At 35.9% G+C, this 27378-nt stretch overlaps 1 protein-coding gene across 27 annotated transcripts in view; it reads left to right on the top strand.

Moving 5' to 3' along the window:
* DST (dystonin) overlaps nt 1–27378 on the top strand; it is a 480589-nt gene that overhangs the window by 293427 nt on the left and 159784 nt on the right. For 24 of the 27 annotated variants that reach the window (XM_038554403.1, XM_038554389.1, XM_038554383.1 and 21 more), the window contains 14 exons: nt 12966–13078; nt 13171–13277; nt 15368–15487; nt 17784–17879; nt 17972–18099; nt 21188–21281; nt 21590–21744; nt 22769–23234; nt 23315–23443; nt 23594–23671; nt 23776–23937; nt 24029–24133; nt 26218–26313; nt 26910–27035. In XM_038554403.1, the coding sequence (XP_038410331.1) occupies nt 12966–13078; nt 13171–13277; nt 15368–15487; nt 17784–17879; nt 17972–18099; nt 21188–21281; nt 21590–21744; nt 22769–23234; nt 23315–23443; nt 23594–23671; nt 23776–23937; nt 24029–24133; nt 26218–26313; nt 26910–27035 (1975 nt within the window). Of the gene's footprint in view, nt 1–12965; nt 13079–13170; nt 13278–15367; nt 15488–17783; nt 17880–17971; nt 18100–20700; nt 21074–21187; nt 21282–21589; nt 21745–22768; nt 23235–23314; nt 23444–23593; nt 23672–23775; nt 23938–24028; nt 24134–26217; nt 26314–26909; nt 27036–27378 lie in introns of those variants that run through there. The other 3 variants (XM_038554402.1, XM_038554395.1, XM_038554401.1) reach the window with 3 other exon arrangements.

Below are 27378 nucleotides of genomic sequence, written 5' to 3'. Positions count from 1 at the left end.
GACCTGAGCAACTGGATAGTGCAGTGTTGAAAACTAATGATATTTAGCAAAGATTTATTAAAATTCTTGATGAATTTAAGAAATGAGGGATGCCTGGGTATCTCAGCGGTTTAGAGCCTGCCTTCAGCCCAGGACGTGATCCTGGAGTCTTGGGATCGAGTCCCACATCAGGCTCCCTGCATGGAGCCTGCTTCTCCCTCTGCCTGTGTCTCTGCCTCTGTGTGTGTGTGTGTGTTTGTGTGTCTCTCATGAATAAATAAATCAATCAATCAATCAATCAATCAATCAATCTTAAAAAAAAAAGCATTGACTAAATGAATAGTACACTTATGAATGCCAACTAAAGATCTTTGTCCCTTGTAGGAAATTAATGAGGAACAACGTTAACTGCATAACAGAATTAGCATTCAACGAAAATAGCATTGCAACAACTCGTAACATAGTGAGAGGAACATTGTGGGTATTAAAGGAGCATTAAAATACTTAGCATAAGTAAGAGGAAAAGCACAGATGAACTATTATATAGTTTTGGTATGTCATATTATCCTAAAGAAGTGAAGAGCCTAGATTACACAATGGGTCATAAGAATGATAAAGTAGTAAGTATGATTTAGTGGAAGAGTTTACAAAGGATAGTTCTATAGGATTTTTTTTTTGTTGTTTTTTAAGAGAGAGAAGAAGCAAGTGTGTGCAGGCAGGGAGAAGGGCAAAGGGAGAGGGAGAGAGAGAATCATAAGTAGGCTCCACACCTAGCGAGGAGCCCAACTCTGGGCTTGATCTCATGACCCTAATATGACCTGAGCCAAAAATGAAGAGTAGGACAGTTAACCGACTGAGCCACCCAGGTCCCCCTATAGGACCTATTTAAGTAGGTCAGTGATTCAGATGATAACTATGCTTATCGTGAGCATAGTATAATGTATAGAACTGTAGAATCACTATGTTATACACTTGAAACTAATATAACTAATATAACATTGTCAACTATACTTTAATTAAAAATAAATAGGTTAATAATACAAACACTATGTTTTTTCTATTAATTCTGTCTTAGGAAACTTAGGGAACTTCTGTCTTAGAAAACTGTTGCTAATTCCTTCAAGGAATGTCTCTTTGTTATGTTCAATTTTTAATGGAAAGAATTAAAATAATGAAATAGCCATATATCTGTACTAGTTTCTACTTGTTTTGTTTGTATAGTTTTTAAGTTTTCTTTAAGGCATATTAAAATCTTTTCACTGAAAACCACAACTAGTGAAAGATCTCAGGTAAATAAGCCTCACTCTTAACCCTAACCTTAATGTTCACTGAAAAGAATAATGAGGGGGAAAAAAAAGCAAAAAACAAAACAAAACAAAAAACAAAACAAAAAAAAAAAGAAAAGAAAAACAAGGAAGACTGGATTTGATGGACTTGGATCAAAAGGATATCACAAAAGCATTTGATGAGTAAGTAGCTCAAAAGCTAGAGAAGTAGAATTAACTGAGAATCAGCAGCTATGGGATTCTAAACTCTAGGATTAATCACTCTGGTAGAGTTTGGATATAGAGGACTAAAATTCCCATCAGTAGCACACATTCTTCATAGTAGGTGTTCCAAACAGAGAATTCAACTGATTTTTTTCTGTGTTGTTATTTAAGAGTGTGCTCAGGTATCACAGTGAAAATGATTTTTTTTTTCTTTTTGAAAGAAAGAAAGCTCTGACTTCTAGCTGGAAATTCAACCCCTGACTTGTCTTAATTTATCAGTCACTACACGTAGATAGCTGCCCTAGAACATTGATGAAAGCCAAGTTCCAGAACAGCAGCACTCACTGTGAAAACATGTATACCTGAGCAGGCTTAAACACGAATGTGTGCCCACAGGCCAGAAGAACAGTGCAGAATGTGCCTTAGAGCTGGGCAAAGCTAAGGTGGTGGGATAGAAAGATGCTAAGGATGTCAAGACTAACGTGTGTGTGTTGGGCGGGGGCGGGGGGGGGATGTTTTGCAAAGAGATTATTTCTGCTTACCAGTATCTGTTAGTTCTAGTCTTATTTTTAATTTATGCCGCCGTTCATTCATTTAAATTTACCTGTGAGCCCCTGGACTTCTTTTCACAAGCATGTCATTTATATATTACTCAGGTAAGACTCCACTTTTTTGAAATAAATGGTATTCAGGAGCATGCCATTTAAATATTTTCTAATTAGGCAGCCAGGAGTTGTTCACGTGTCTGAGTGTAGTTGGAAAGCAATTAATTTGTTCGTTGTTTGCATTTTGAATTAGAGTTTAATGGCACCTCCTATTTCATTATATTAAATGTTTAAAGATGCTGTAATTGGGAAGATTAGGCTATAAGGCTATAGTCCGAGTCTTGTTTAATAGTCTGACCTGGGGGCCTGTGATTCAGCCACAGGCTTGGATTCTGTCACACCTTACAAGCTAAACTGGATTGGACTGGTTTAACACTGGGAGGAGGCCCTTTAGGGCTTGAAATGTTCCCAAAGGAAGTTGCATTAGTGTTGATGAGGTGATTTTTTCTTTCCTTCAGAACCAGGCCTGCCCTTAGGCTGCAGAACCCAGAGGTATGAGGGTGTGTATGTGTGTGTGCGTACACACAAGTATGGGCTCTACTTTGTGTGTGGCCATAGGCTAGGCTTAAACACAGAGCCCTGAAGCTTATTAATTTTTTGAGAAGTCACAAGTACTTCAGTTTGTGACTCAAAATCAAATTGCTTATTTACCTAATCAAATAAACTCAAAACAGTTGAATTCTCAGAGCTCACCGTGAAAAGCTGGTACATTTTATAGCAGTTTCTGCGGTAGGTATTCCTTGCCACAGCCCTACTTTTGTTGTATATGGGATTAAAAAAAGAAAGAAAGAAAGAAAGAAAATGTAATACATTAACATAATACAACATTCAAATAGAATAAAAAAGTATACATTGAAATGTGATTTCTTTCCTCAAATTCCCAGTCCCATTTCCTAGAGACAACTGTTCATTTCTTCCAGAAATTTTCTGTGCATGTACAAACACTTTTTTTGAGGAGGGGGGAAGGGTCAGCTTTGTTGAGGTATAATTTACATAAGCACTGAATCTTGAACATTATTATAATCTATTCTAAAACACAGTTGAGAGAAAGGCATATAGGTTATTTCATATTTTTATTTCTCCTTATTTTGGATGTCTTTCCATATCAGCAGAAATAGGTTTACCTTATTATTTTAAAATGCTGCACAGTGTTCTAATTAATGTATGGATGTAACGTTATTTAATAGCATCGTGTTGATGGACATTGTGGTTTTTGCTATTAAAAAGTGTTGGACTCTATATGTATCTTTGAGCAGATGTGGGAATGTGTTGGTTTGATAAGGTCCTAGAAGTAGGATTTCTAGGTCAAAGGGTAATACATTTAAAATTTTAGACCTATATCTGAATTGTCTGCTAGAAGAATTGCATTGAAATACTCCTTCTGGGCTGTTTCCCTTCCATGATGCCTTTAAGAAACATTCCCTTCCTTGACTTGTTAATTGCATTCTAGCAGATCTAAACTCCATTCATTTTTTTCTATCTTTTTTAACATTTATCATTTTATTCATACAGGTTTTTTGTGTTTTTGTTTTTTAGCTTTTAAGCTATGTGCCAGAGCTGAACTTACAGGCTTATGTTTCCCTCTGTTATGTGTGCAAGCTATTCATTTAAACATGTATGTGTTAAGAGTTTAGGGGGAATATGATCAAGTAACTTGGCAAATTTCAGAGTGATGAGTTTAGTTAAGAAGTTAGAATGCCAGCAGTGGGAGCTTTCTGGAGATAACATATGAGAGAATGCCTATCACAATGCCATAGATTTAGGAAGTATGTAATAAATGTCACATTCCTTCCCTACTTATGTACTGCTGCTGACCCACTCATTATAGGGCACGTGGCTGTAAAGCACAAGAGAAACAACTTTGATGGAAGACTCCCCTTGCTTGGAAATTTGATATATGCTTCCTGACTCCCTTCAGCATTCTCATATCCTTCTCTAACACTAAGGTTTCCCTTATGTTGTGGGAGCAGATGACAGTGTTCTGTCCATTTATTTTTCTTAGAAAGGTCCATTTGTTTTGTTGTAATACCACGTTTTTTGGGACTCATTTTCAGATTCATATTCATATTCTTTGTTATTTTGTGATATGAAGTGGTTTAATATTCTATTTTTTTTGCCCGAGGGGAAAAAAATCAGTTGATTTATCTCCCTTTGGGGGGTGGGTATTTATCCTCTGGTGACTAAAGTTTACTTAAGTTCACTAAAATATAGGTATTGAAAGAATTACTTCTCTATCCATGTCAATACTATTCTCTGTATTTGTTAAAGTGTATGAGGCTGTTATGGAGTTAATTGTTCTTTATGAATTGAGACTTGTAATTCATTAGGTATCTTTTAATTTCCAACGTTAGATTCCAGTCTTCAAGTACTAACAAAGCTCTCTGTAAATCATAATGTTTTTCATTCTTTGCTTTCTGTCTTGCTGTTAGAGAGTCATTTTGTAGAAAAAATAGGAAGAAAACTTGAAATAAATTGAGGTATCTGGTTTTGAGAAAAGGATAAATTACTTCCATGCCTTTGTTTCTTTCAACAATATGTGCCCAAATATGAGCATAAAGGAATATCTACACCCACTTACAAAGCTGTGGGTGGATCTCTTGTATGTTCACATTTATTTGCTGGGGAGAAGTGAAAACCATATTACAGATTTGGAGTTTTTTTTCCTGCCGAGGGGAGGGGGGCCAAGGTGAGATGCTTTTTGCACCAGTAAGAACTGTAAGACTGTGCTAAGCCTGAACATGATTGAATCCAAACAGTCGTCTACAGGAATTTGTTATGGTAACTGCTCTACGGTCATAGGATAAATGAGGCATATTTAATGCATATTGTTATTGTGTGATCTATCGAAGAACAAGTATTGAGTAACACATGTGGCTTTCTGCATCTATGTGTGATTAGTGCACAGTGCACAAGGCCAATACAGAGGTTGTTCTAAGACTGATTTCCAAGTAAATGGAGTGTTTGTTTTTTTAATTTCCACAGAATCCCTTTCAGTTCCTTGTGTGCTACTATGTACCAGTTTTCCAGCAAAGCCTGACCCTGTATGTGCCAGATGTCTGCTTTGTCTGTGCATGTACTCAAGTAGGGAAGCACACCAGAAAAGGTCCTACTTCAGAGCAGACTGGTTTCACTATGACTTCATGACTACCAGATTCAAATGGTTCCAACCAGTAGTCTTTTTCTGCCTGTGTTAATTCACCCCTTTTTTCCCTCACACTGCCTTTTCTTCCCTCACTGTCAACTGATGATCTGTACTCCTGCTCTCAGACAGTATTAAAAAGCTAGCAAGTGAAATGTCTTTTCTTTTTGCTACCTAAGACACAAAGCTGCCTTAGTTTGCATCCACCTGAGCCCATCTTTGCTCCTATTTCATAGAGGAATCCTCTCTCCACCTGAGGCCTGTACCCCACTTCCTGTGCTCTGGATCCCATCTCTGCCATTGCCTCAGATACCTTCTTTCTTATTACATTAAACTTTTCTCTCTCCACGGATCTTTCCCTTTAGATTTCAAGCATGCCAAAGCCTCTGCTAATAAAACAGCAAACAAAACTTCTCTCTTAACTCTGTGCTTTTTTCCATCTACTGTCTTACATCATTCCTTTCCTTATAGGCCAGACTTCTGGAAAGAGTTGTCTGTACCCTCTACTTTCATACTTCACTCCATATTTATTCCTCACCCCCATTGTAATGTGGCCTTTGGCCTTGTAATCCACCAGAATTCTTCTGAGGTCATGAATGACTTCCATGTGGCTAAATCCAGTGGATATTTTTCAGGCTGCATTTCTCTTCTCAGTGTTTGGCCCTACTGTCCATTCTTTTCTTCTTGAAATACTATTCTTTTTTTCTTCAGCTTTTATGGCACTACAGTGGCCTGATATCCCTCCTGTTTTATGAGCTATTACTGCTCCATTTGCAGACTTAGTCACAAGGCCAATACAGGTTGGAGTTTTTTAGGGCTGTTTGTTGACTTTATTTTTTCTCTATGTTGACTCTCATCCATGCCCATGCCCCTGACTTCTGTGGATTTGACCTTGTAGATATCGCCTGGTGACAGTCTACTTCTCTGCACCATGCCACATTCTTTTGCAAGTCATTCTGGTTCCCTGCCTGGATTCTGTGAGAATACTTTTACCACTTGAGATTTCTTGCATCTAACCTCAGATCTGATCATTTAGTCTCCTGTAATCCTCCTTAATGCATTTTACTGGTTTTCCATAGTTCTTAGAAAAACATTCAGAATCCTTTAAGAAGTTCATGAGAGTCTGTATCATCTTGGCCCCTGCATCCATCCAGCCATCTCTTGCCATGTATCCCCCTCCTGTTGGCTCTCCTCCCAGGCAGTGGTCTCCTTTTTTCTCATGCCCTCTAAGCATGAGCACATGCAGGCTTTTCCCTCTGCCTGGGCGCCCTTCACCAACCAGGTATTCTCCCGGTTTACTTCTGAACTCCCTTTAGAACTCTGAGCTTTCCATATACACAGTGCATATATTCTTAATGCCTCACTGCCCAGTGCATAGTAGATGCTTCTTATAATTAGCATACAAAACCACCAAGTTAGGCCATCTCTAACTTTTTCATTACATTGTGATTCACATGCCAGTGAATGCTTTTTAATAACCTATGTATATTGCTCTTAATACTTAATTTCACAAGTATTTTCACATAAATCCTCACTTGAGACCTTGGGCAAATCAGTTGGGTTCTTAAGACGTTATGGCTATAGCAGCCCAAAATGTCTTCCTTCCATTCCCGCACACATCTCAAAACACTCTAAGGATAGCTGGAATTCTAGATGATTCTTGTAGTTCCTGATTTTCTCTAATTCTTGATTTTCATTTTTTGTAGAAGGGAACTGAGGCACAGGTTTCTGTATATGTGTTCACAGAGAGCAAGTTAGGTCTAAATCACCAGACACCTGAATCACAACCCTGTCACTTATTTCCACCTCAATAAAGCCTTTTCTGTCAATTATGTAAACACTGTCTTATAAAACTTTTTTAAAGTTTTAAAAACTGTGGTAAAATAATTTATAACATAACATTTACCATTTGGTATGTTAATACATTGTTAAACCACCACCACCACTGTCCATCTCCAGAACTCTTACCCCTTACCCCAACTGCTGGCAACCACCATTCTACTTTCTATTTTTTTTCTTAATTGAGAAAGAAATTTGTTGCTCAGTATCCTTTCAAATGATAGATATCTCAAATCACAAAGTTTACATAAACTGGTTTTGATTTTGATTAAAAAATCTGTCCCCAAATGCTGTCTTTTCCAGACTTCATCATTTTATGGTGTATTCCAGAGTTAGGCCAATAAGAGATTTGTCTCAAACCCTCCAATCCTAATTTTTTTCTTTTTCTCTAGGTTTAAGCAATAAAAATCAGTACTGGAAAAGAGGGAAGAGGTTTGCTATTTATGGAGAGTCTAAGGCAGTAGGCATGTTTGTGTTTGTGTCTGCTTTGTGTTTGTCTTCTTACATAATTATCTGATAGTATGGTGTGTGGTTTTCTTTATTTCTTTTCTTTTTTTTTTTTTTTTGCCAGGGCAGAATATGGATAATTTTAAAAGAAAATGAAAGTTCTATTAGAGACAAGAAGAATGGGATCCCTGGGTGGCGCAGCGGTTTGGTGCCTGCCTTTGGCCCAGGGCGCGATCCTGGAGACCCGGGATCGAATCCCACATCGGGCTCCCGGTGCATGGAGCCTGCTTCTCCCTCTGCCTGTGTCTCTGCCTCTCTCTCTCTCTCTCTCTCTCTGTGACTATCATAAATAAATAAAAAATTTAAAAAAAAAAAAATTTAAAAAAAAAAAAAAAAAAAAAAAAAAAGAGACAAGAAGAATTTTAAGATGATTTAGTTCCCAGACCTGCCTAATAAGAATCACCTGGGAGAGGGGAACACCTTGTTAAGATATGGATGACCAGGCCTTTCTCTATATTCTTTCAGAGTGCACTAAGGCCCTAAAGCCATTCCAAGTGTGGAGAACATTGGTTTTGTATATATTGAGGAGTACTGTTTTGGTGACAGTCTGGAACTACATCTTCATACAATTTATCTTCCTGAGTTTGCTGTTATACACATGAACACACACACGCGCATACACACACTCCCTTGTGTTTCTTGTATTACCATCATCAGAAGCATAAATTCTTCTGTGTTTTTCTTTATCTTGATTTTTCAGCTTCATATTGGGTGTTTTCAGTTTCTAAGGTCAGCATCGTGCAACAAATAGCTCAGGCTTTGTATTGAGACTCCCCTGGGTTCAGATCGTGCTGCCCCTTGTCAGGTGATGTTCTTGGTCAAGTTGTGTCATCTCCTTAGGTTTTTTCATCTGTAATTCAGGGTGATAACATAGCCTACTGCTTAGGGTTCTTGAGGACCCTGAGTGAGATAATGCCTTTGAAACCTGCACTGCGTGGCCTGCCAGTGATATAGTTATCACTATATATTAATTCCTGCTGTTTAGTTGTTTTTAGTTATTTTGTAAGACCTTCCAACCGGCAGCTTTATCAGTAGCTGCAGTTAGGAGCACATGATAGCATAGGAAGGGAGGACTCATACCCAGAAGCAGTGATGTATGCTTTTTTGGGAAACTAAAATCTATCCCTTGCGGTTGTTTTCTTTGCACGCCTGTTTTCCAGATTGGTTTTCAGCAGAGAAAAGCCTTTAGGAAACCTCAGAAGGATGTGTATATATGTAGTTCATGGAGAAGCTGTGACACCGTGTCTTATTCTGTGTGGGTTTTCATAAGGATTTGGAATCCTGATTGGAAGCTATAGATTGTAGCTTTGGCTGTAGAAATTAATGAAAAGAAAAGGAAAGAAAAGGAATAAACCTGGGATGGAAAAGGTGTCCGGGAATTTGAATCGATGGTACCAAATGGTGCCTTCCAGTCCTTAGAGCAGTCCTTAGAGCTCCTTCATTTCTTTGTTACTTATTAACTTCTTAAACATTCATGTGCTATTATTCTAGCTATTAAAGCTGTAAAGACAAAGACAGATAAAGCACAGGCTCTGCCTTCAGGCAGCCCACTGTCCACTGTGAGAGGCAGACAAGTACATAGTTATAACAAATTGTGGCAAATACACAGAGATAGTAGACAGCATTTGGAAATAGAGAGTATGAGTTGATCAGCTAGTGCCATATATGGTGGTGAAGTATACAGTGCACATTTCTTGAGCAAAGGAAATAGACAAAAAGAAAAACCTGATGTGATTTGTTTTGCTTTGTTTTGAGAAAGGGACTCTGCTCTTCTCTCTGTCATGATTCCTAAAAGGGAAGATTTCCCAAACATAGAAAGAGGGTTCAGATCCTGGGTAGCCCAAACTTAGGTTTGTATCCACACAATTAATAATTATTTAGTGTTCATTGAAAGCCAACACAACCAAATAAACTCTATGAATTTAAGTAAATTTTACATACTTTGAAGAAACATCCTGATTTGGATTTTAACTATTGATATTAGATCTGTCCTTTCAGCCATGATCACATTTTTGGTTCAGAATTTATTAATCTTGTATCTTCACTAATGCACTCTTCTTCTCTTAGCAAACTTTTATCGGTGTTCCCTCAAGTATGTTCCAATGGCCATTTCTGAGTACTTTCTTTCCAGGCCTTTTGACTTTGTTTCATGTTCTTTGTAGTTGAACATTTCAGTGTTTGGCATGATGTCATGTGGAAGCCTTAGATAGTTTCTTGTGCTAATCTTCAGCCATTTATAACGTGTAAGTTAAATTTTCTCTCAGAATCCAATCTAATTCTCATGCGAGCTAATATATTAATAAAGTATTTGGGGACTGGAATGTTACTCTGAGGTGTCTGTGCCCCCAAAAAACTTACAGTTTTCACGTTCTGTTAGTTTGGCTGTTAGTGTGGATGGTAATGTATATAAAATATATTAGTAAATAAATTAATAAATATAATTAATAAATAAGGAATATATCCACATATGTACTTATATATACATAAATGGCCATATACATGTGTTGTGTATATGTATGTGGTTTTGTGTGTATGTGTGTTTGGTCTTTTGTATATTTTTTTTGTCTAGAAAGAGTACGCTTAATGCGGGTGTTTTGTGAAAGAGAAACATTACTCTTATCCAAAATTATTTAGTATTATGACAATGGCCACTTTAATACCTTTTGGTCTTATATTTTTGAAATAAATTAAGGGTGGTAAGCATGCATTTAAGTAGTTTTCACCTTTTGGCCTTACTTTTAGTTTCATCTTATGGCCTTATCCTAGTTTTATACTTCCAGTATAGAATTTATGTTATCTTCTTGTGTTTTTCTTTGTCAGCTATTTGTAATCATTTATGGAAAAAAGGATACAGATACATGTTTTAAAAAATTGTTATTTATAAAGATTGAGTAATTCAGAAAAGATTATATGATCAAAGAATACTAACACAAGTTAAGAGTTAGGATGGCCCTTTTCCCATAAAAGACTAATATATATTATTTTCAGTGGCAGTGTTAATGATATATAGTTATGAAAGGTTTTCTATTGCAGAAAATAGGGAAATTAGAATGATTAATGCATTACAAGAACCTGGCTGCTGCCTTGTACATGTTTGCAGTATAGTAGTCTTTGGTTAGTCAGACCTAAAATGGGAATGAAATTTCCTGTTAAAATTCCATGAAAAGTTCTTAAACAAATAAAACCTTTCAAATGAAAATACAAACCTTCTGTAGGTAAAAAAAAAAAAAAAAAAAAAGCTGAAGTTTTTAAAGGTTATATGACCCCAGGGAGACTGTAAGGAAGAAGGAAAGTGGACAGGTCACAGCACAAGCCTCTCTTGGAAGCTCCAGACACAGAGAGGAAGGGCGGATTGCAAGACAAAAAATGACTGAATGCCTAGGAGATGAGCTCAAGGAGGGATGGAATTTTGAAAACTTTCAGACTGCTAGTTTTTCATAGTGGTTTTGCAGGTTTTTTCTTTTTTACTTTTTGCTGAATTTTGTCTACTGCAGTCTTTTCACAGAGGAACATCACTTTGAGTTTTATTCATTAAAGTGTTAAATGTCATGATAAAAGAAGTGACTTATCCAAACTCTATGTATTATACAGCTGCCTTTGTGCTGAAATGACTATGTCATTTTGAAGGAAGTTTTATGTTTTATTCTCTTAGTCAAAAACTTGACTCTTCAATGACTTTATTCATTCCCTCTGGGATTACTCAGTGTTTACTTTCTTGCTAATGGCAGGGTTTGGATAACAACATGCCCTTTCTCGTCAGGAGGTTTGGTAAACTCTGAAAGGCTGGTTTTTATTTCTTTAAAATGTGTGAACTTTATGGATGCAAAACAGTTTTTTGAACTTCAGATATTTGTTTTTGTCTAGACTTATATTCACCTGTTTAGTAATCTTGAAGTGGCATATCCTTCAGAATGCTTCTATGTGAATAAAAAATGTTGTTTTTAGAGGTATGCCATTTACCTCTATTGTCAGTAGATTTATTGGTCCTATCATAAATTTATGAACACTTTTAAGTGGTGATATTGGTGCATATGAAAAACATTAATGAATTTTCTAATAATTTCCTGGGAAATAATGCATTTCTAGAGTTTTTCATGTGAACAGCTTTCCAAGTAGTATTCAAAATAATTTGCATTTCAGCCCTCCCCCACAACCTCTGAGCCCTCCCACTCTTTGTGCAGTTCCCAAATGATTATTTTGAGCAAACCAGAATGTCTCTGGACTTTGTTGAGAGCCTTCCTTAGAACTTGATGAGCAGGTGCTTACTCAGTCATTTTGGAGGCGGGGCCCACACTTTTTGAGTTTTACAGTTTCCACGTTTGTTTTTGCATTCTTTTAATGCTTTGTTTCTATGATGAACATTTCCTGTCTGGCTTTTGGCCTTGTGTTAAGTCTTCAATGAACCTATTTTGCCACTTTCTCTACAAAGAGTATTCAGGACATCTTTTCCTGTCTTGTATATAGACAGAACTAGCTTTAAAATATCAAAGCTAGCTTTAAAGCAAACACATCTGTGTGTGCATGTATGTCTGTACATAGGCATGCTCATATGCATGCTTGTGAAGATATAAACTAGTGCTTATTTAGTCTTTCATTTATGATTCAAATTACTGATTAACCAGCCTGCTTACCAACTTACCTATAGGTATGTATTGAGTGTCCACTAATTCTATGCCACTCTGTCTCTGCAGAAGGAGAAAATACAAAAGTTTATTAATACATGGTTCTTTCTGACTTAGAGTTGGCCAGTTGTGAGAAGCAGGATGTACATGCACATTAAAAAGTGAATTGATAGGGCAGGGAAGTATGTGATTATTCTAAATGTCGGATTGACCAGCACAGGCTCAAAGTATAAGGAATTCATGGAACAGAGAGAAAAAACAGGGTTGGGAAGATTAGTGAGGGCTCCACAAAGGAGTTGGGGCTTGATCTCTGCTTGCAAAGATAAGTGAATAGTGAGAAGACAACAATGACAGGAAATGGCATTCTGTCCATTGGGTGGTAGATGCCATGGATGCAGCGTTGAACCAAGCATAAACCTTAGTGTTTGGGAAGAAACATTAAGAGGATGCTAGTTGGACTGGAAGGATGCTGTTGGAATAGTAGAGCTAAATAGGTTGAATGGGACAGATACTCATGTATATTCTGATTATGAGGAATTTGTAGACTTTGTTGAAAATTATATACATTCAAATTTTTATGATTTCCTCACTGCACTTGGTTTTGGCACCCACAGATTTGTGAGAGAATTAAGTAATGTTTAATATTCGATGAAAATCTCTGTATTTCAGCATAGGCTTAGTATTGGTTTTTGCAGAAATGTTAACATAAATAGGTCAACGTTAAGTGTAATGTTGAATTGGCATATGAGAAAATTTAATTAATTGCAGCAAATTTTATTCCTAGGCCGGACCTGATAGACATGAATACTGTTGCTGTTCAAAGCAACCTTGCAAATTTAGAGCACGCTTTTTATGTAGCAGAAAAAATTGGTGTCATAAGACTTCTGGATCCGGAAGGTAAGTTGTTCTGACTAGATGTAGACCAGCATGAAAGTCCGATTGAAAGTAATTTATCAACATTTTGAAATAATTTATATTGCTGCTTATAGATGTTGATGTCTCCTCACCTGATGAAAAATCAGTAATAACTTATGTGTCATCTCTCTATGATGCATTTCCCAAAGTCCCTGAAGGTGGCGAAGGTATTGGTGCAAATGTGAGTATTGATTTTTCCATACTAGAAGCTTCTGACTCAGTAATAACCAGTTGACTGAATTCTTTAATAAAGCTTTTTACAGTATTTATGAAATATTCTTTAAAGAACTTGAGTTACGATGCTGTTTAACAAATCAGCCCTATTTGCATTTTCATGATATTATTCCACCATTAAAATTAAAGTATAACTCAAAAAAATTAAAAAAAAAAATTTGTTCTGTGTCATAAATAAAGTAGCCTAAAAAATAAATAAATAAATAAATAAATAAATAAATAAATAAATAAATAAATAAAGTAGCCTATTTAGAGTTACATATCATTTTGTAAATAAAAGCTCTAAACCACTGAATTTTGGGGTGATTCATTTTTAACCCACTGCTGTTACATTTACTATGTTTGATATCCTTCTGTATATGTAGAATATCTCACTTCTGAAATCACTTTCAAAGTTATTAACTCTCCTAATCTCATGAAATCAGTTGGCTAGGGACTTTTTTTTTTTCCGATTTAAAGGTGATATTTAGAGGAAGGGCATTTGATTTTGCCAAACTAACAACTGGGCTTCTCTCCTTCTCCTTGCAGATTCCTTTTCTTTTTTTTTTTTTTTTTTTTATTCTATTTTATTTTGAAGATTTTGGAGCACATCTTGATGAACTCTCTTTTCTGGTCTCTTTTTCATCTCTGTGCACTCTTGTTTCTAGATTTATTTCCATTCTCTTTGTCTTGTTCTTTCTCTCAGAGATTTATCCTCTCCTGTTCCTTGAGTAACTTGCTCTCATGTTCATCCCCAGCTGTGATGTCTACCAACAATGCAGTATCGAGCATTGCTTGAGAATGTTTCTTGTGACCATTCCTTGCCTTACCTTCTCACTGCCTTCACCCTGTTCCTGACTCTTACCCCTTCACAGTAAAACTAGGATGAAAGCTTTTTCATACTTTTCCATCTCCATTGTATTTTTCTTCCCATCAATACTGTACTTGTCACCAATCTTCCTAAAACCTGATGTCTTTAGATTGAAAACTTTCAGTGATTACTTGTATGGTTTGTAAGGTGAAATCCAGTCTAGATATTCTGACATTCAGAGTTCTGCATATATTAATTTTGCTTATTTACTTTTTTTTACAGACTGTTTGCTGGTAGCTAGGGCATTTCTAGTTCAGGGGCCTGACTCACTTGGGACTCCCTATCTTTTCTCTCTCCCCTGACTCCACCAAAGAATCACTTACTGATTGTTGCAGAACTGCTCAGGGACTACCTTTCCCAGAACCCTTTGGTGACCTTTTGAGGCATATTTGTGCTTACCTGATTATTACCTCAACCGTTAGTATTACTACCTGTCTCAGGTATTTCAACACCTAATTAAATACTGCTTTTCATTTTGCTTAACTGTTTATATTGTGACTCTCTTTCCTCTCCATCTAGACAGTAAACTCTTTGATAAAAGGTATTGTCTTAAAGTATTAAATTCTTATTGCAACATTTTAACACAATGCTTTGAACATAATAAGCACTCATCAGATACTTAATTGAACATAGCAGGTGACAGCCTTCCAGTTTCCTCCATTTTTGAAGTCTGCTTAATGAGTAATCCTATCATATACATTTCCTATAGTTTTCATTCCTACATACTATCCTACATTTTATGTAGATCTTTGAGTTTCAGATAGACAGTTGATTTAGATCTAGAAAGGTTGGAGGACAATGCCAGCTATCCTGGCTTGTACACACTATTAGTCCCTCTTCTTGGGTGCCTGAAAAAGATCCCAAAATGACCATAGTGTTTTTTCTTGCTGCATTTGGATGCAGCCTCAGAAGCCTTCTTAACATAGTACCCCAGCCAGCCACTATCTCTGGATCAGAAGTAGCACTCATTGGGCTACTTTGTTGTCAAATGTTGCTAGCATGTTTTTAAAGCTATTTATGTGGGACTGGGTAAAAAGTGAGAAGATAATTGTACTGGTTCTCACTATAGGCTTTAGTCTACAGCTTAAAGACCTGTAAATTCACAGAATGACCTCTGACTAAGTTGTGTTAGATATGAATGTTGTTATCTGCAGATGTAGATCTTTTCTGTCATTTTCTTGTTTCAGGATGTTGAAGTCAAATGGATTGAATACCAGAATATGGTGAACTACCTCATTCAGTGGATTAGACACCATGTGACCACAATGTCTGAGAGAACATTTCCTAATAATCCTGTGGAACTAAAGGTTTGTGTCACTGTAGAAGTTACAAAGGATTGAGTTGATTATTAAACATTTAAAATTTTTATCTTTTGGATTATTAAACTTAAAAAAATTAAAAAATTTTTTTACTTTATTTAAGAGAGCATATGAGTGGGAGAGAAGGCAGAGGGAGGGAGAGAACCTTAAGCAGACTCAATCCCACGATGCTGAGACCATGACCTGATTCAAAATCAAGAGTTGGATGCCTAATCACCTGAGCCACTCAGGTGCCCTAATTATTATGCTTCTAAATCATGTTATAATAATTCAATAATTCTAGAAGTTCAAGAAAAATTACCCTTGGCAAGCCACTAATAAATAGGCAATTTTAAAATTGTTCATCTCCTATTATTCAGAGAAAATGGAGGTAAATGTTAATTATGAAAATGTAACAGTAACAACATCTTAATGAGATTTATAGTGTCTTAGCTTTGAATTGTTGAGAATAATAAGATGTAGTTTGAGAGACCCTGGAACTGACATTGCCAAATTATTTTTGGTGCCTGGGGAATGCTTGGAACCCACCAGATAGATGGCTGATGCAGCAGGGTCCCTGGGAAGCTGGGACAAGTTTAACAGTGGTTGGGAATGTGCCTGTGGTTGAACCCTGTTAAAACGGCTTCAGAAGCTTCTTTTTGTATAGCAAGAGGTACATACTCTATCTCACCTTGGAATCAAAAATGCATACCTGACTTCCAGTATAAATTAATTCATTTAGTAAAACATTTGCTACTACCTAAAAACAGGTCCAACTCTTTGAGGCAAAGACATTATGGAAATATCAAAGAATTATAGATATGTATACTTATTGAAGAATAACATCTGATTTTGTATATTTGGATTTGCAATAACAAAGTAATCTGCTTCATTTCAAGAAACTGATAATGTGAATATTAAGAACAAAGTCTAATTCCTTGAATTCTAGGCTTTATGTTTTTGATCAAACTGGAATTGTAAAAACTGTAATAACCCAGGGTGGATCCTGTTAAAGTCATTAATTGTGTTCATGTATCTGTACAGAACATCTGTGAAACAGTTTTTATTCACATTGCCATGGGGAGCTTGTCCTTGGCACAAAGTTCCTTTGCATGTGTTGATTTGATGCTTTTTAAGTGTTCTAAAGTTGTTTGTGTGATGTCTCCCTATGTGGATGCAAACCTTTCCAGGGCCAGAAAGATTTTCCCCTTCTTTCACCACATCTGTCAGGCATGGTGTTTAGCACATAATGGCATTATGAGCTTATTTTGTAATGGACATTCTGAAGCATTGCATTTTGAGTTCAAAGCAATTTTCAGGCTTCAAGTTCAACTTATTTCCAAATGGATTCTTATTGTCCAAACACTTGGGTAAATTTGTACTGACTTCTGATTAATGCTTATTCTTAAAGTTTTGAAAGAAGTTTGAGGACTACACAGATTACTTGCTGATGCCTAGGATAGAACATAATACACAGGAGAAAACATGGGGAGTGCCAGTATTTCATTAGCCAGCCAAACATCGAATGGAACCCTTCAGAAATGTGACTGCCTGAGGATTTATAGGGGATTAAAAAAAAAACCAGCATGAATTCAAATGAAATAATTAGTGTATACTTATTAAATGTGGATAGGTTTCATCTACATAATTTTTATGAAGGTCCTTTTTAATAAGTTATATTTAAGAGATTTTCAAATTAGTATGTACAAACTAGATCATTTAATTATATGGTTGAAACTTCTGTAATGATAGCAACCAATAACATCTATGTTTATTAAAAGATCTGTTTAACTTGGCCAATGGAACGTTGAAAGCAAGGTTTAGCTATATAGTCAGAGTTCTGTGTAGTAGAATTCCATTTTCAAGGATAGATCCATGATTCAGAAGAGAACCTTTTTTCCTTTATAGGAATTGCATCAAATTATTTTTCCAAAAATTAAAAGCTAAAGTGCAACATTTGGAAAGTGCAACTTTTAAAGGACATGTGTTTTTTGTTTATTTGTATGATGAGAGATTTTTAGTAGAACCACCTAAACACTGCCATGGTTTATTATTATCAAGATCCCTGCATGGCACATGTTGAATCATGGCTCACATCAGTAATTACACCCTTGTCAAATCTTGCATACTGTAACCTAGTCACTGACTAGCTGGGAATTGGTATTATCCTTGAATGTCAGTTTTATAAAGGAATTCCATTTAATGCATAGGACACAGTAAGTAGCATTTGAAGTGGTAACATTATGCAGTAATGAAAATAGGTCTTTGAAGTTTGGACCTTCATTTATTTTGCCTTTCATTTTAGGCACTTTATAATCAGTATTTACAGTTTAAAGAAACAGAAATTCCACCAAAGGAGACAGAAAAATCAAAAATCAAACGCCTATATAAGTTATTAGAGGTAAGTAGAAATTTCCTTTGTATTGTCAAGCATAATCTTTATTTTTTTTTACATCCTTGCTTCATATTAAATTTTTTTTTTGTTTTCTCAAGATTTGGATAGAATTTGGACGTATCAAACTACTACAAGGTTATCATCCAAATGACATAGAGAAAGAATGGGGGAAACTCATTATTGCCATGCTCGAGAGGGAGAAGGCACTTCGTCCAGAAGTAGAAAGGTAGGCTGGAGGTGTTTTCTGTCATGCGTATCAGGCTGGGTGTGGGGAGATAACTCTTTGTTCTCGTGGAAAGAAATTAAATTTTGGAGACAGGCAGACCTAGGAACAACATTTATATTTTTCATTTCCTTGGCTGTGTGACCCTGGATAAGTCACTTAGTCTATTTCTTCATTTTCTTATCCAGAAACTCTTCTAGGAGATTTGAGGAATAAATCAGGGAAGGAATGTTTAAATAGGACCTGATAGGCTGGGTTGGTATGTGAAGTCTCATCTAATAATCTAAATTACCTGTGAGAATTTTCAATACTGGCTTTTAAGTTATCAGGACCTGGATCCAGAAGCTGATATGTAGATCAACAATTAATGTATTTTGTTTCTTGCTGTGTTTTTGCTACGGCCTTCTTTCAATGGGGCAATGGAAACAAGAGTCTAGTCTGTCTTCATTTAAAGCGCAGTGAAGTGGCATCTAGAAAACACTCAGGAGATTCTGGTTCAAATTCCTACTTCTGCAAGTGCATTTATTCCATGAAATCATCATTGACTATCATTCTGTCTTTCCCACTACACCAGTTGCCCAGGAAAGCACTGCTTAGTGGTTAGGAGACATCTATTGAGTGGGTTTTGTCTCCACTATAGTACTTACCTCACAACCTGACTTGTGGCACTTGGGAAGGGAATTGTGATCTCTGTTCCTTGTGAGATGCAAGCTCCCGAGGAGCTGGGCGTCCCAGTATAAGGCCATTATGTGTGGTCAGATATGCCTCTCTGCCCACCTCACTTAACACCCTTCTTGCTCTCTGGAGTGTAGCCACACTGTCTCTTAGGAGCCCTGATGTACCAAGGTCCCGCCCTCCTCCAAACAGGATCTATGCACCATCTTTTCCTTTGATGGGAAAGTCTCCTTTATCCTCCCCATCATTCTTCACTCTCAGATCCCAGCTCCAGTGTTACTTCCTCAGTTAACTTCCTTGGTCTCTCAGGCTGGTTTAGATATCTTGGTTATAATTCTCATATTTACATGTATTGTTCCTTCATATCTCAGTTGTAATTTTATATTTATTACTGTGATTGTTTGATTAAGGGCTGCCTGTTGACAATTAGGAGCTCTAAGAATGTGGAGACAGACTTGTTTTTGCTGCCTTCCTTGTTGCCAATGCTAATGCAGTGTCTGGGACACAGAGAGGCACTTAGTTCTTTGTGCCCCACACACGACTTCCACATTGTTGAAATAGGAAATAATGCACTGAAGATATGAAAGCAAGTCTAACTTATCAGTCATTTATTAAATTACCAGTTACATTCCTGTTAGAGTGTAATATTCTGTCTGCATAACTGGATCCAGATCCAAAATAAGCTTGAAATACCTAAGATGGACCTTTTATGGAGGAGATAATTCTGGATGATTAAAATTATACACTAAGCTAATCATTAGAAATAATGGAAAAGTATGTCTGAGAAAGGATATGGAATAGATTTTTAGTTGTCATAATAGTAGCTGGATTTTAATGCGATGGTCAAAAGTTCAAGGTCCGCAAGCTAGTAAGTTGTGGATTAGATTTTTAGCTCAATTTGCAGGTCATGTAATTTTAGACAAGTTCATTAACCTCTGTAAGCCTCAGTTTCCTCATTTGTAAACAGGCTCTAATAGTACCTACCACATATGGTGGTTGAGTATGAGATGAGGTCATGCATGTAAAATTATTAGTTAATTACCTAGCACATAATAATTGCTTAATAAATGCTAGTGATGCTGTCACTATTTCAAGCTTTTCTGTTAACTAACTATATTTGACATGGCACTCTCAAATTTCCCCTTTCTTGCCATCTGAAAAGAAAAATATCTACCTTTAGAGTGCAGAAGCAACAGTTCTGGCTTCGTATTGTTGGGATTATGAAAATGTTCTACGAGCTTGGTTGGATAAATGCCTTCATTTTTCTTGATGCAACAAGTTTTTTGGCATGGACTATTAATTGCAAATAATACCTATGTGGCATGGGAATGTGTAAAAGATAAATGAGAAAGAACCAGTGTTCTTTTGCCATGTAGTAACCTATTGAAAGGAAAAAAACAGGCACAGACAAGTTGAATTTGCAAGCATTGCATTGATATTCTACTTAGCACTCTGGTTTTAAAAATATAAAGTGACTGTTGTAAGATTAGAGATAACATTCCTGAGAGCATATCATACAAAGAAAGGACAATGGATACTTTTACAGTTAATTTAACCTGATAAACAGATGACATGGCAATTAAAATGGAAATGTACTTCGTTTCTTATCAAACTCATTTGTTTACGGGTACTTATAAGTACCAGTTTTTAGCCTTATGTTTCTTAGGACAGACCTGGTGCAAAAGTCAGATTGTTATTGAATATTTGTGTTTGTGAGCTGATGATTGGTTTTGCCCAAACAACCTTTACTAATTGTACCTGGGCTTCAGGGAGGTGTCTGAGTTGTTTTTTAGGGTGGCTGCAGTGGGATGACTCTTGATGAAAATATTTGGCAAATCTTTTCCAGTGACGCCCTGATCAGCCTGCCTTGTCCATACTTGTAGAGTTTTAATGCAGGCTACAAAAGGCAAACCTCAGCTAGCAAACGCATGGCTTTAGGCGAGATTCTTTTGAATAGCTATCAGTGTATTATTTGCTGCGTGTTTAATATGCAGGTTGGAGCATATTTAAGGAGACATTACGGCTGTGACAATTAGTTGGTGCTTTTCACCGTAAGAAGTAGAGCTCTTAGCAGACCTTCTACTTTTTAGTCTACTTGGAATAGTCAAAGAAGGGACATCATTTCAGGAATAAAAATGCACAGTAGTAGTTACAGCTACCGAAGCAGTGATTCTGTGTTTAGTAACACTACTAGCACTCGAACCAGTTTGGATTCAAATGAAAACTTTCTCTCGGTTAATTGTGGTCCAACACTGATCAACTCCTGCATTAGCTTCGGCAATGAATCCTTTGATGGACGCAGGTATTGAATCCTTGTCATAGGATTGTTTTACTTTTGGCAGGGAGGCATTTTTCAGGGATGGTAAACTCTGACTTCAAAGGGAGAGGCTTTAATTTATTTTGTCTCTTCTTTTAGGTTGGAAATGTTGCAGCAGATTGCCAACCGAGTTCAAAGGGACAGTGTCATCTGCGAAGACAAACTGATCCTTGCCCGAAATGCTCTCCAGTCCGTAAGTTAATTTTAGGAGCCATTGGGACTGTGGTGGAGGGGGTCTATATTTTGTTTGAACTAAAACTTTCGTATAACATTTGGTTGATTCTTGGTATTGTCCTCTACTGAAAAATTAAAGCTTGTTAATGATTGTGATCACTGTTTCCTGTTTTGAGGAACAGTGAGCAAAAAGAGAATGTATATTTGAACCAAAAGGGAAAACAGAAGACCCAAGTAGCTTTTCATGCCAATATTTTGGGTTTTATATTTGAGGCTAGTTTTGAAACTTGTTTCAAAGAATTAATGTTGAGTTCTTTTAAAATACAGGATTCTAAAAGATTAGAATCAGGAGTGCAGTTTCAGAATGAAGCAGAAATTGCCGGATATATACTTGAATGTGAGAACCTTTTACGCCAGCATGTAATTGATGTACAGATTCTTATTGATGGAAAATACTACCAGGCAGATCAGTTGGTACAGAGGTAAGATTCCTACTTATTCATACTCTGTGCTTTGTGTAATTGCTTCATGGACACTTGTGATGAGAGTTGTAGAGTTATGACAGTTTTATGAAATTTATTTCTTATGCTCTTTTCAGTTGAAAATGTGTGTCACCTTAATCCTGATATATTTTGATATGTTAAGTAGGTATTTTTTCTTCAAAGATAAGTAATAGGAAAAATACTTTATAGTGCCTACAATACTGTAGTAACTAACTTACAGGTAAAATATTTGTATGACATTTGAAAAAGGGAAAATATAAGGAAAGGAGCCTTTTAACTCAATTTTTAACTTTTTCTATTTATCCTTTCGTGGAAGTGTTTATAACAAAATGTTGGGAAAAAACTTATGTAAAATTCTGTATCTCTGAGAAGTGGGTTTGGGGGTAGGGATGGAACCTTTTCAGGTTGTAGACTGTATATATTACGAATATATATGTAAGATATATGTAAAGCAAAAATTATAAATGGTAGTTTCACTTTTAAGAATTTATAATAGTAATTTCACTTTTAAGAATTTATAATAATTTTAAATATAGAGAATATATAAATAAATATAGAAAAAAGCTGTTTGTTCATGTCAGAGATATTTTATAATAACAAAATTTGGAAATATCCTACATGTCAAACAATAGGAGAATGATCACAGTATAGTGCAGTGACTATGTGATAATATGGAAAGTGCTTATAGCGTGAAGTTCAGTGAAAAAAATTGTGATGCAAAATTTTATCAATATGATTACATAGACTTTTTTTAGTAGGCTATTTTTTGAACAGTTCAGGTCTACAGAAAAATGGATTGAAAAGTATAGAGTTCCCATATCCTCTTCATATGCCCCTTCCTCAATTATTAACATCTTGAATTAGTATGATCCAACTGTTTCAATTGATGAGCCAATATCAATATATTACAGTTAACTAACTAATTTAGACCACGGTTGGCATTAGGGTTCACTCTTTGTGAACAATGCCTTTTATAATTTATCCCTTTTGATTTTCTTTTCAGGGTTGCAAAACTTCGTGATGAAATTATGGCCTTAAGGAATGAATGTTCCTCCGTGTACAGCAAAGGACGCATGCTGACAACGGAACAAACAAAGCTCATGATATCAGGAATTACTCAAAGTTTAAACTCAGGATTTGCACAGACCTTAAACCCCAGTCTGAATACAGGACTGACACAGGGTTTAACGCCTTCCCTGACCCCTTCTAGTGTGACATCAGGCCTCTCATCAGGTCTGACTTCCCGCCTGACTCCATCTGTCACTCCGGCTTATACACCTGGTTTCCCATCAGGGGGATTAGTTCCAAGTTTCAGTTCAGGAGTAGAGACCAATTCATTGCAAACTCTAAAGTTAATGCAGATCCGAAAGCCCCTTCTGAAGTCTTCTTTGCTGGATCAGAATTTGACAGAAGAGGAAATCAACATGAAATTTGTTCAGGATCTTTTGAATTGGGTTGATGAAATGCAGGTAAAAGAATGTTTACCTGAAAGTTGCAGTCTTTATTGTTGTCTCTTTCTCTTTTAACTCTAGTATCTTTCTGTTTAAAGGTGCAGCTGGACCGCACTGAGTGGGGTTCAGATTTGCCAAGTGTTGAAAGCCATTTAGAAAATCATAAAAATGTTCACCGAGCTATTGAAGAATTTGAATCTAGCCTTAAAGAAGCTAAAATCAGTGAGGTATATGAATTTAAAATCTGTATGTATTTCATTTTAGCTTGCTGTTGTTTTGCTCTTTTTAAATAAAATCCTGTAACAAAATAATAGATGTAGTGAGTATGAGTCAGAAATATCCCTAAAACCTCAATGTCTTTTTATCCCATATTATAGATCCAAATGACAGCACCTCTGAAACTAACTTACACCGAAAAGTTACACCGATTAGAGAATCAGTATGCAAAACTCTTGGTAAGTGTTTTTTTTTTTTTTTTTTTTTACAACTTTTAATAAGAATTTTCCTTATCTCTATTTGGCCAAGACATGATTCTTAAAATTGATTTTTTTAAATAAAGAATACATCCCGGAATCAGGAACGGCACCTTGATACACTCCATAATTTTGTAACTCGTGCAACTAATGAACTTATTTGGTTGAATGAAAAAGAAGAGGAGGAAGTTGCTTATGATTGGAGTGAAAGAAATACCAACATAGCTCGGAAAAAAGATTACCATGCTGTACGTACAGCCTTTGTCATTGAATGGCTAAGTTGTATCTCAGGTATAGGTCTTTTTTCTAACCTTGCTTCTTTATTCTTTCTTACATTAGGAATTAATGAGAGAACTTGACCAAAAAGAAGAAAATATTAAATCTGTTCAGGAGATAGCAGAGCAACTACTTTTGGAAAATCACCCAGCCCGATTAACGATTGAGGTAAGTCAGGAAGTGTAACAGTCGTAGTTGAATATTAACAGTTGATGATTACTCTTCAGAACCTTTTATTGCTGATAAATTAAAAAATACAAACTATCAAACTTTTATTACAGTGTGGCTCAAAAATAATGTTTCTGACATATTCATAGTGATTCTTACCTTTAACTCTTGCTTTTTCTAAGTGTGTCACCCACTCATCACTTAGAATAAAGGTACCTTTGTCAACTTCCATGGCTAAAGAGATGTATTACAATAAATATGAAGGATCTTGACTTCACAAACTTTTATTTTTTTATTTCTTCCTGACTGTGATATTGTGCAAGTGATATAACCTACTTAGCCCCCCTCACCTGTGTAAAATGGGGGTGATCCTTCTAACCCATAGAGCTGTGGTAAAAATGAGACAAATGACATACTCTTACTTAGTGCGGTTCTTGGTACATATTTCTCAGGAAGTATTTGTTATTATTACTTAATAATTTTATTCATGGTCTGGTTTTGTGAGGTGTATTGGAACAACAACCCGGCAAAGCCTTATGGTATAGTGCACACATTTCATATCCAGAAGTGGAAAATTGGTGTAGGATTTATCAGGTTTCCCATGTGGTAGTGGTATTTACTCTTTAGTCCTAACATATACTAGTTAGAGTTAGTGACTTTCTAAATGTAAAGGGGGTTATATAAGAATGAGAGGAGCATCAAAGATGGGGAAACATGGTATATTGGCAGAAGAAACAAATGGAGCTCTGCTTAAAATGTGAGATGCTTCAAACTTTCGCAGTTGAGGAGAGGCATCTGATAGTCTTTGTTCACTGAAATTTCCACGATACAAAAGATTAGTAAAATTTTAGGCCCCAGTAGAAGTTTTGGGAATGTTATATTTGACATTCTTCATATAATAATATAGTCATTCAAGTGCATGTAATACCATATAGGAAGTTAAAGACATCGAAGAGTAGGGGAAACACTAGGGAAAGCAAATTAGAATAATGAAGGGTCTGGATATACTTTTGTATGATGATAAACTAAAAATAGAGTATTCTTCAAGGTAGAGATGAAAACTGTTAGGGATTATGATTACAGGCCAAGAATTTTAATGGGATTGGATAATGTGAATGTGAACCTGATTACTTTTATGTAGAGATGTTAATCTAATTAACTAAAAGTTTCTTGAGGGATAAAATTAAGCCTGAGTCATCTTTACAATTCCATTGGCCTGTTCAGCATCTTGTGGGTACACAGATAATATTTACTTAATTATCAACACTATTTCAAATGTTATATGAGAAAAGAAACTAATAATCTAACAACTCACAATGATGTCTTTTATAGCCAATTTGCTCATAGTGGCTTAATTTGAGGGCACAGGTAATATGACCGCTCTATGTTGCCAGATTTCCAGTGCTACACTGTATATTTCATTCAGAAAGCCTGCCTGAGCATAGCTCAGCAGTTTTTCCCAAAGGGGAAGAACAAGCTTAAGAGACCTTTTCATTAAAGCATCTAGATCGCCCTCTGCTGGACATCAGTGAATGGCATCTTAAATATAAAAAAGTGTTTTATGTTTTCTTTATGAAGTAGATGTTCTCTCAGTTATCTTTTGCTTCATGAGAGATTCACTTCATATTAAAAATTCAAAAATATTTTAAATAAAAATTCTTAGTGTTATAATAATTATAGTTCCAGAATTACAGCGATAAGAGATTACACTCTTCTTTACTCTCCCCAAACTTTTCCCTGGCAAAAACAAACACCTAAGTCACCCCTCTTCCCACCAAAGAACTTCTAGTTTTGTTTCAAGTTTTAGAAACAAAGACAAAGAAAACTACAGAACAATCTATTTCTGTGTGTATTTTTACATTTTTATTTTAAATTTAATATGTAAATGCTTAGGACTGACTTTGTGCAAGTACGGACTCTTATATTAGAGGGTCATTTCACTACCCTAATTTTCAAGTCTTACTCTGTTAAAACAATCTCATCATCTATTTGGATAGCAGAGTTTTTACACCTTTAAAAGCTTTGTTATATTATGTATGTCATTACTCTTCAGCCAGTTATAATGGCTGTGTTTCATCTCTAAGGCCTACCGAGCAGCAATGCAGACGCAGTGGAGCTGGATATTACAGCTGTGCCAATGTGTGGAGCAGCACATAAAGGAAAACACTGCATATTTTGAGGTATACGAATCGAACCACAATGTCAGTTGATAGTACTATGATTTTGGCCTTTTTACAAAAAGTATCTTCATGTTAATTAGGGACATGTATTTAATGTGCAGAGGAAATAAAATAAATATTTTATTTGTAGGATATATGGGACATATGGTCCTATAGGATAGATTGAAGCAATCCATTAAGGAGGAAATCCTTTAAAACCTTTAAAAATGTCAGAAAATATCTTATAAATATCTTTCACAAGGGAATAATTACAGAGAGCTTTTATTTTTTTTTTTAATTTTTAAGTTTTAAAATGTTCTTTAGAATATCATTCCTACTTAAAAATCATTTGGACCCTCAAGGAAAACCGAACTTTAGCCAAAATAATATAGGGCCAAAATGCAATACAGATATACTTTAGACACTTCGGTTTCCTGATAATTCTCCAAACTCAAGAGTTGTTTGGGTAAAGGAGTGATGTGACTATTAAGTGGTCTTATGATTTTACTCTCTTCTCCCTCATGAGGGATCCACGGGGCTCTGGTACTCGGATCTGACAACTCTAGGTTTACTAGCATTTAATATACTCTTAACTGCCAGTTTTCATCTTTTTATAGTTTTTCAATGATGCCAAAGAAGCAACTGATTACTTAAGGAATCTGAAGGACGCCATTCAGCGCAAGTACAGCTGTGATAGATCAAGCAGTATTCACAAACTGGAAGACCTTGTTCAGGAGTCAATGGTACTCATACAAAAACCTATGCATTTCATCAGTCCAATCCTGGATAATCCGGATTAGATTAGTATTTCATCGTATTTTTATGTGTGCAGAACTTTATGTTTTATTGATACTCTTGGTATTTCCACCTCATTCGATCAAGCATTCAGCTTTAGTATTTTTTGATAACAAGTACAACAGATGAGTTTTTTATGTGATTGCCTTGATATTTTAAATAATTGTTTTGAGAGTATTCTGTGTGTGTGTATGTGCATGTGTGTCTGTGTTTAGTCATTCACTTCACAAATAACTAAGCACTTCTTAGAGCCTAGACACTGTTTTAAGTACTGGAGATAGAGCAGTGAAA

Source organism: Canis lupus, chromosome 12 (assembly GCF_011100685.1).
Source record: "Canis lupus familiaris isolate Mischka breed German Shepherd chromosome 12, alternate assembly UU_Cfam_GSD_1.0, whole genome shotgun sequence".
Classification (NCBI taxonomy): Eukaryota; Metazoa; Chordata; class Mammalia; order Carnivora; family Canidae; genus Canis; species Canis lupus.
This window is presented reverse-complemented; position numbering and strand designations above follow the sequence as displayed.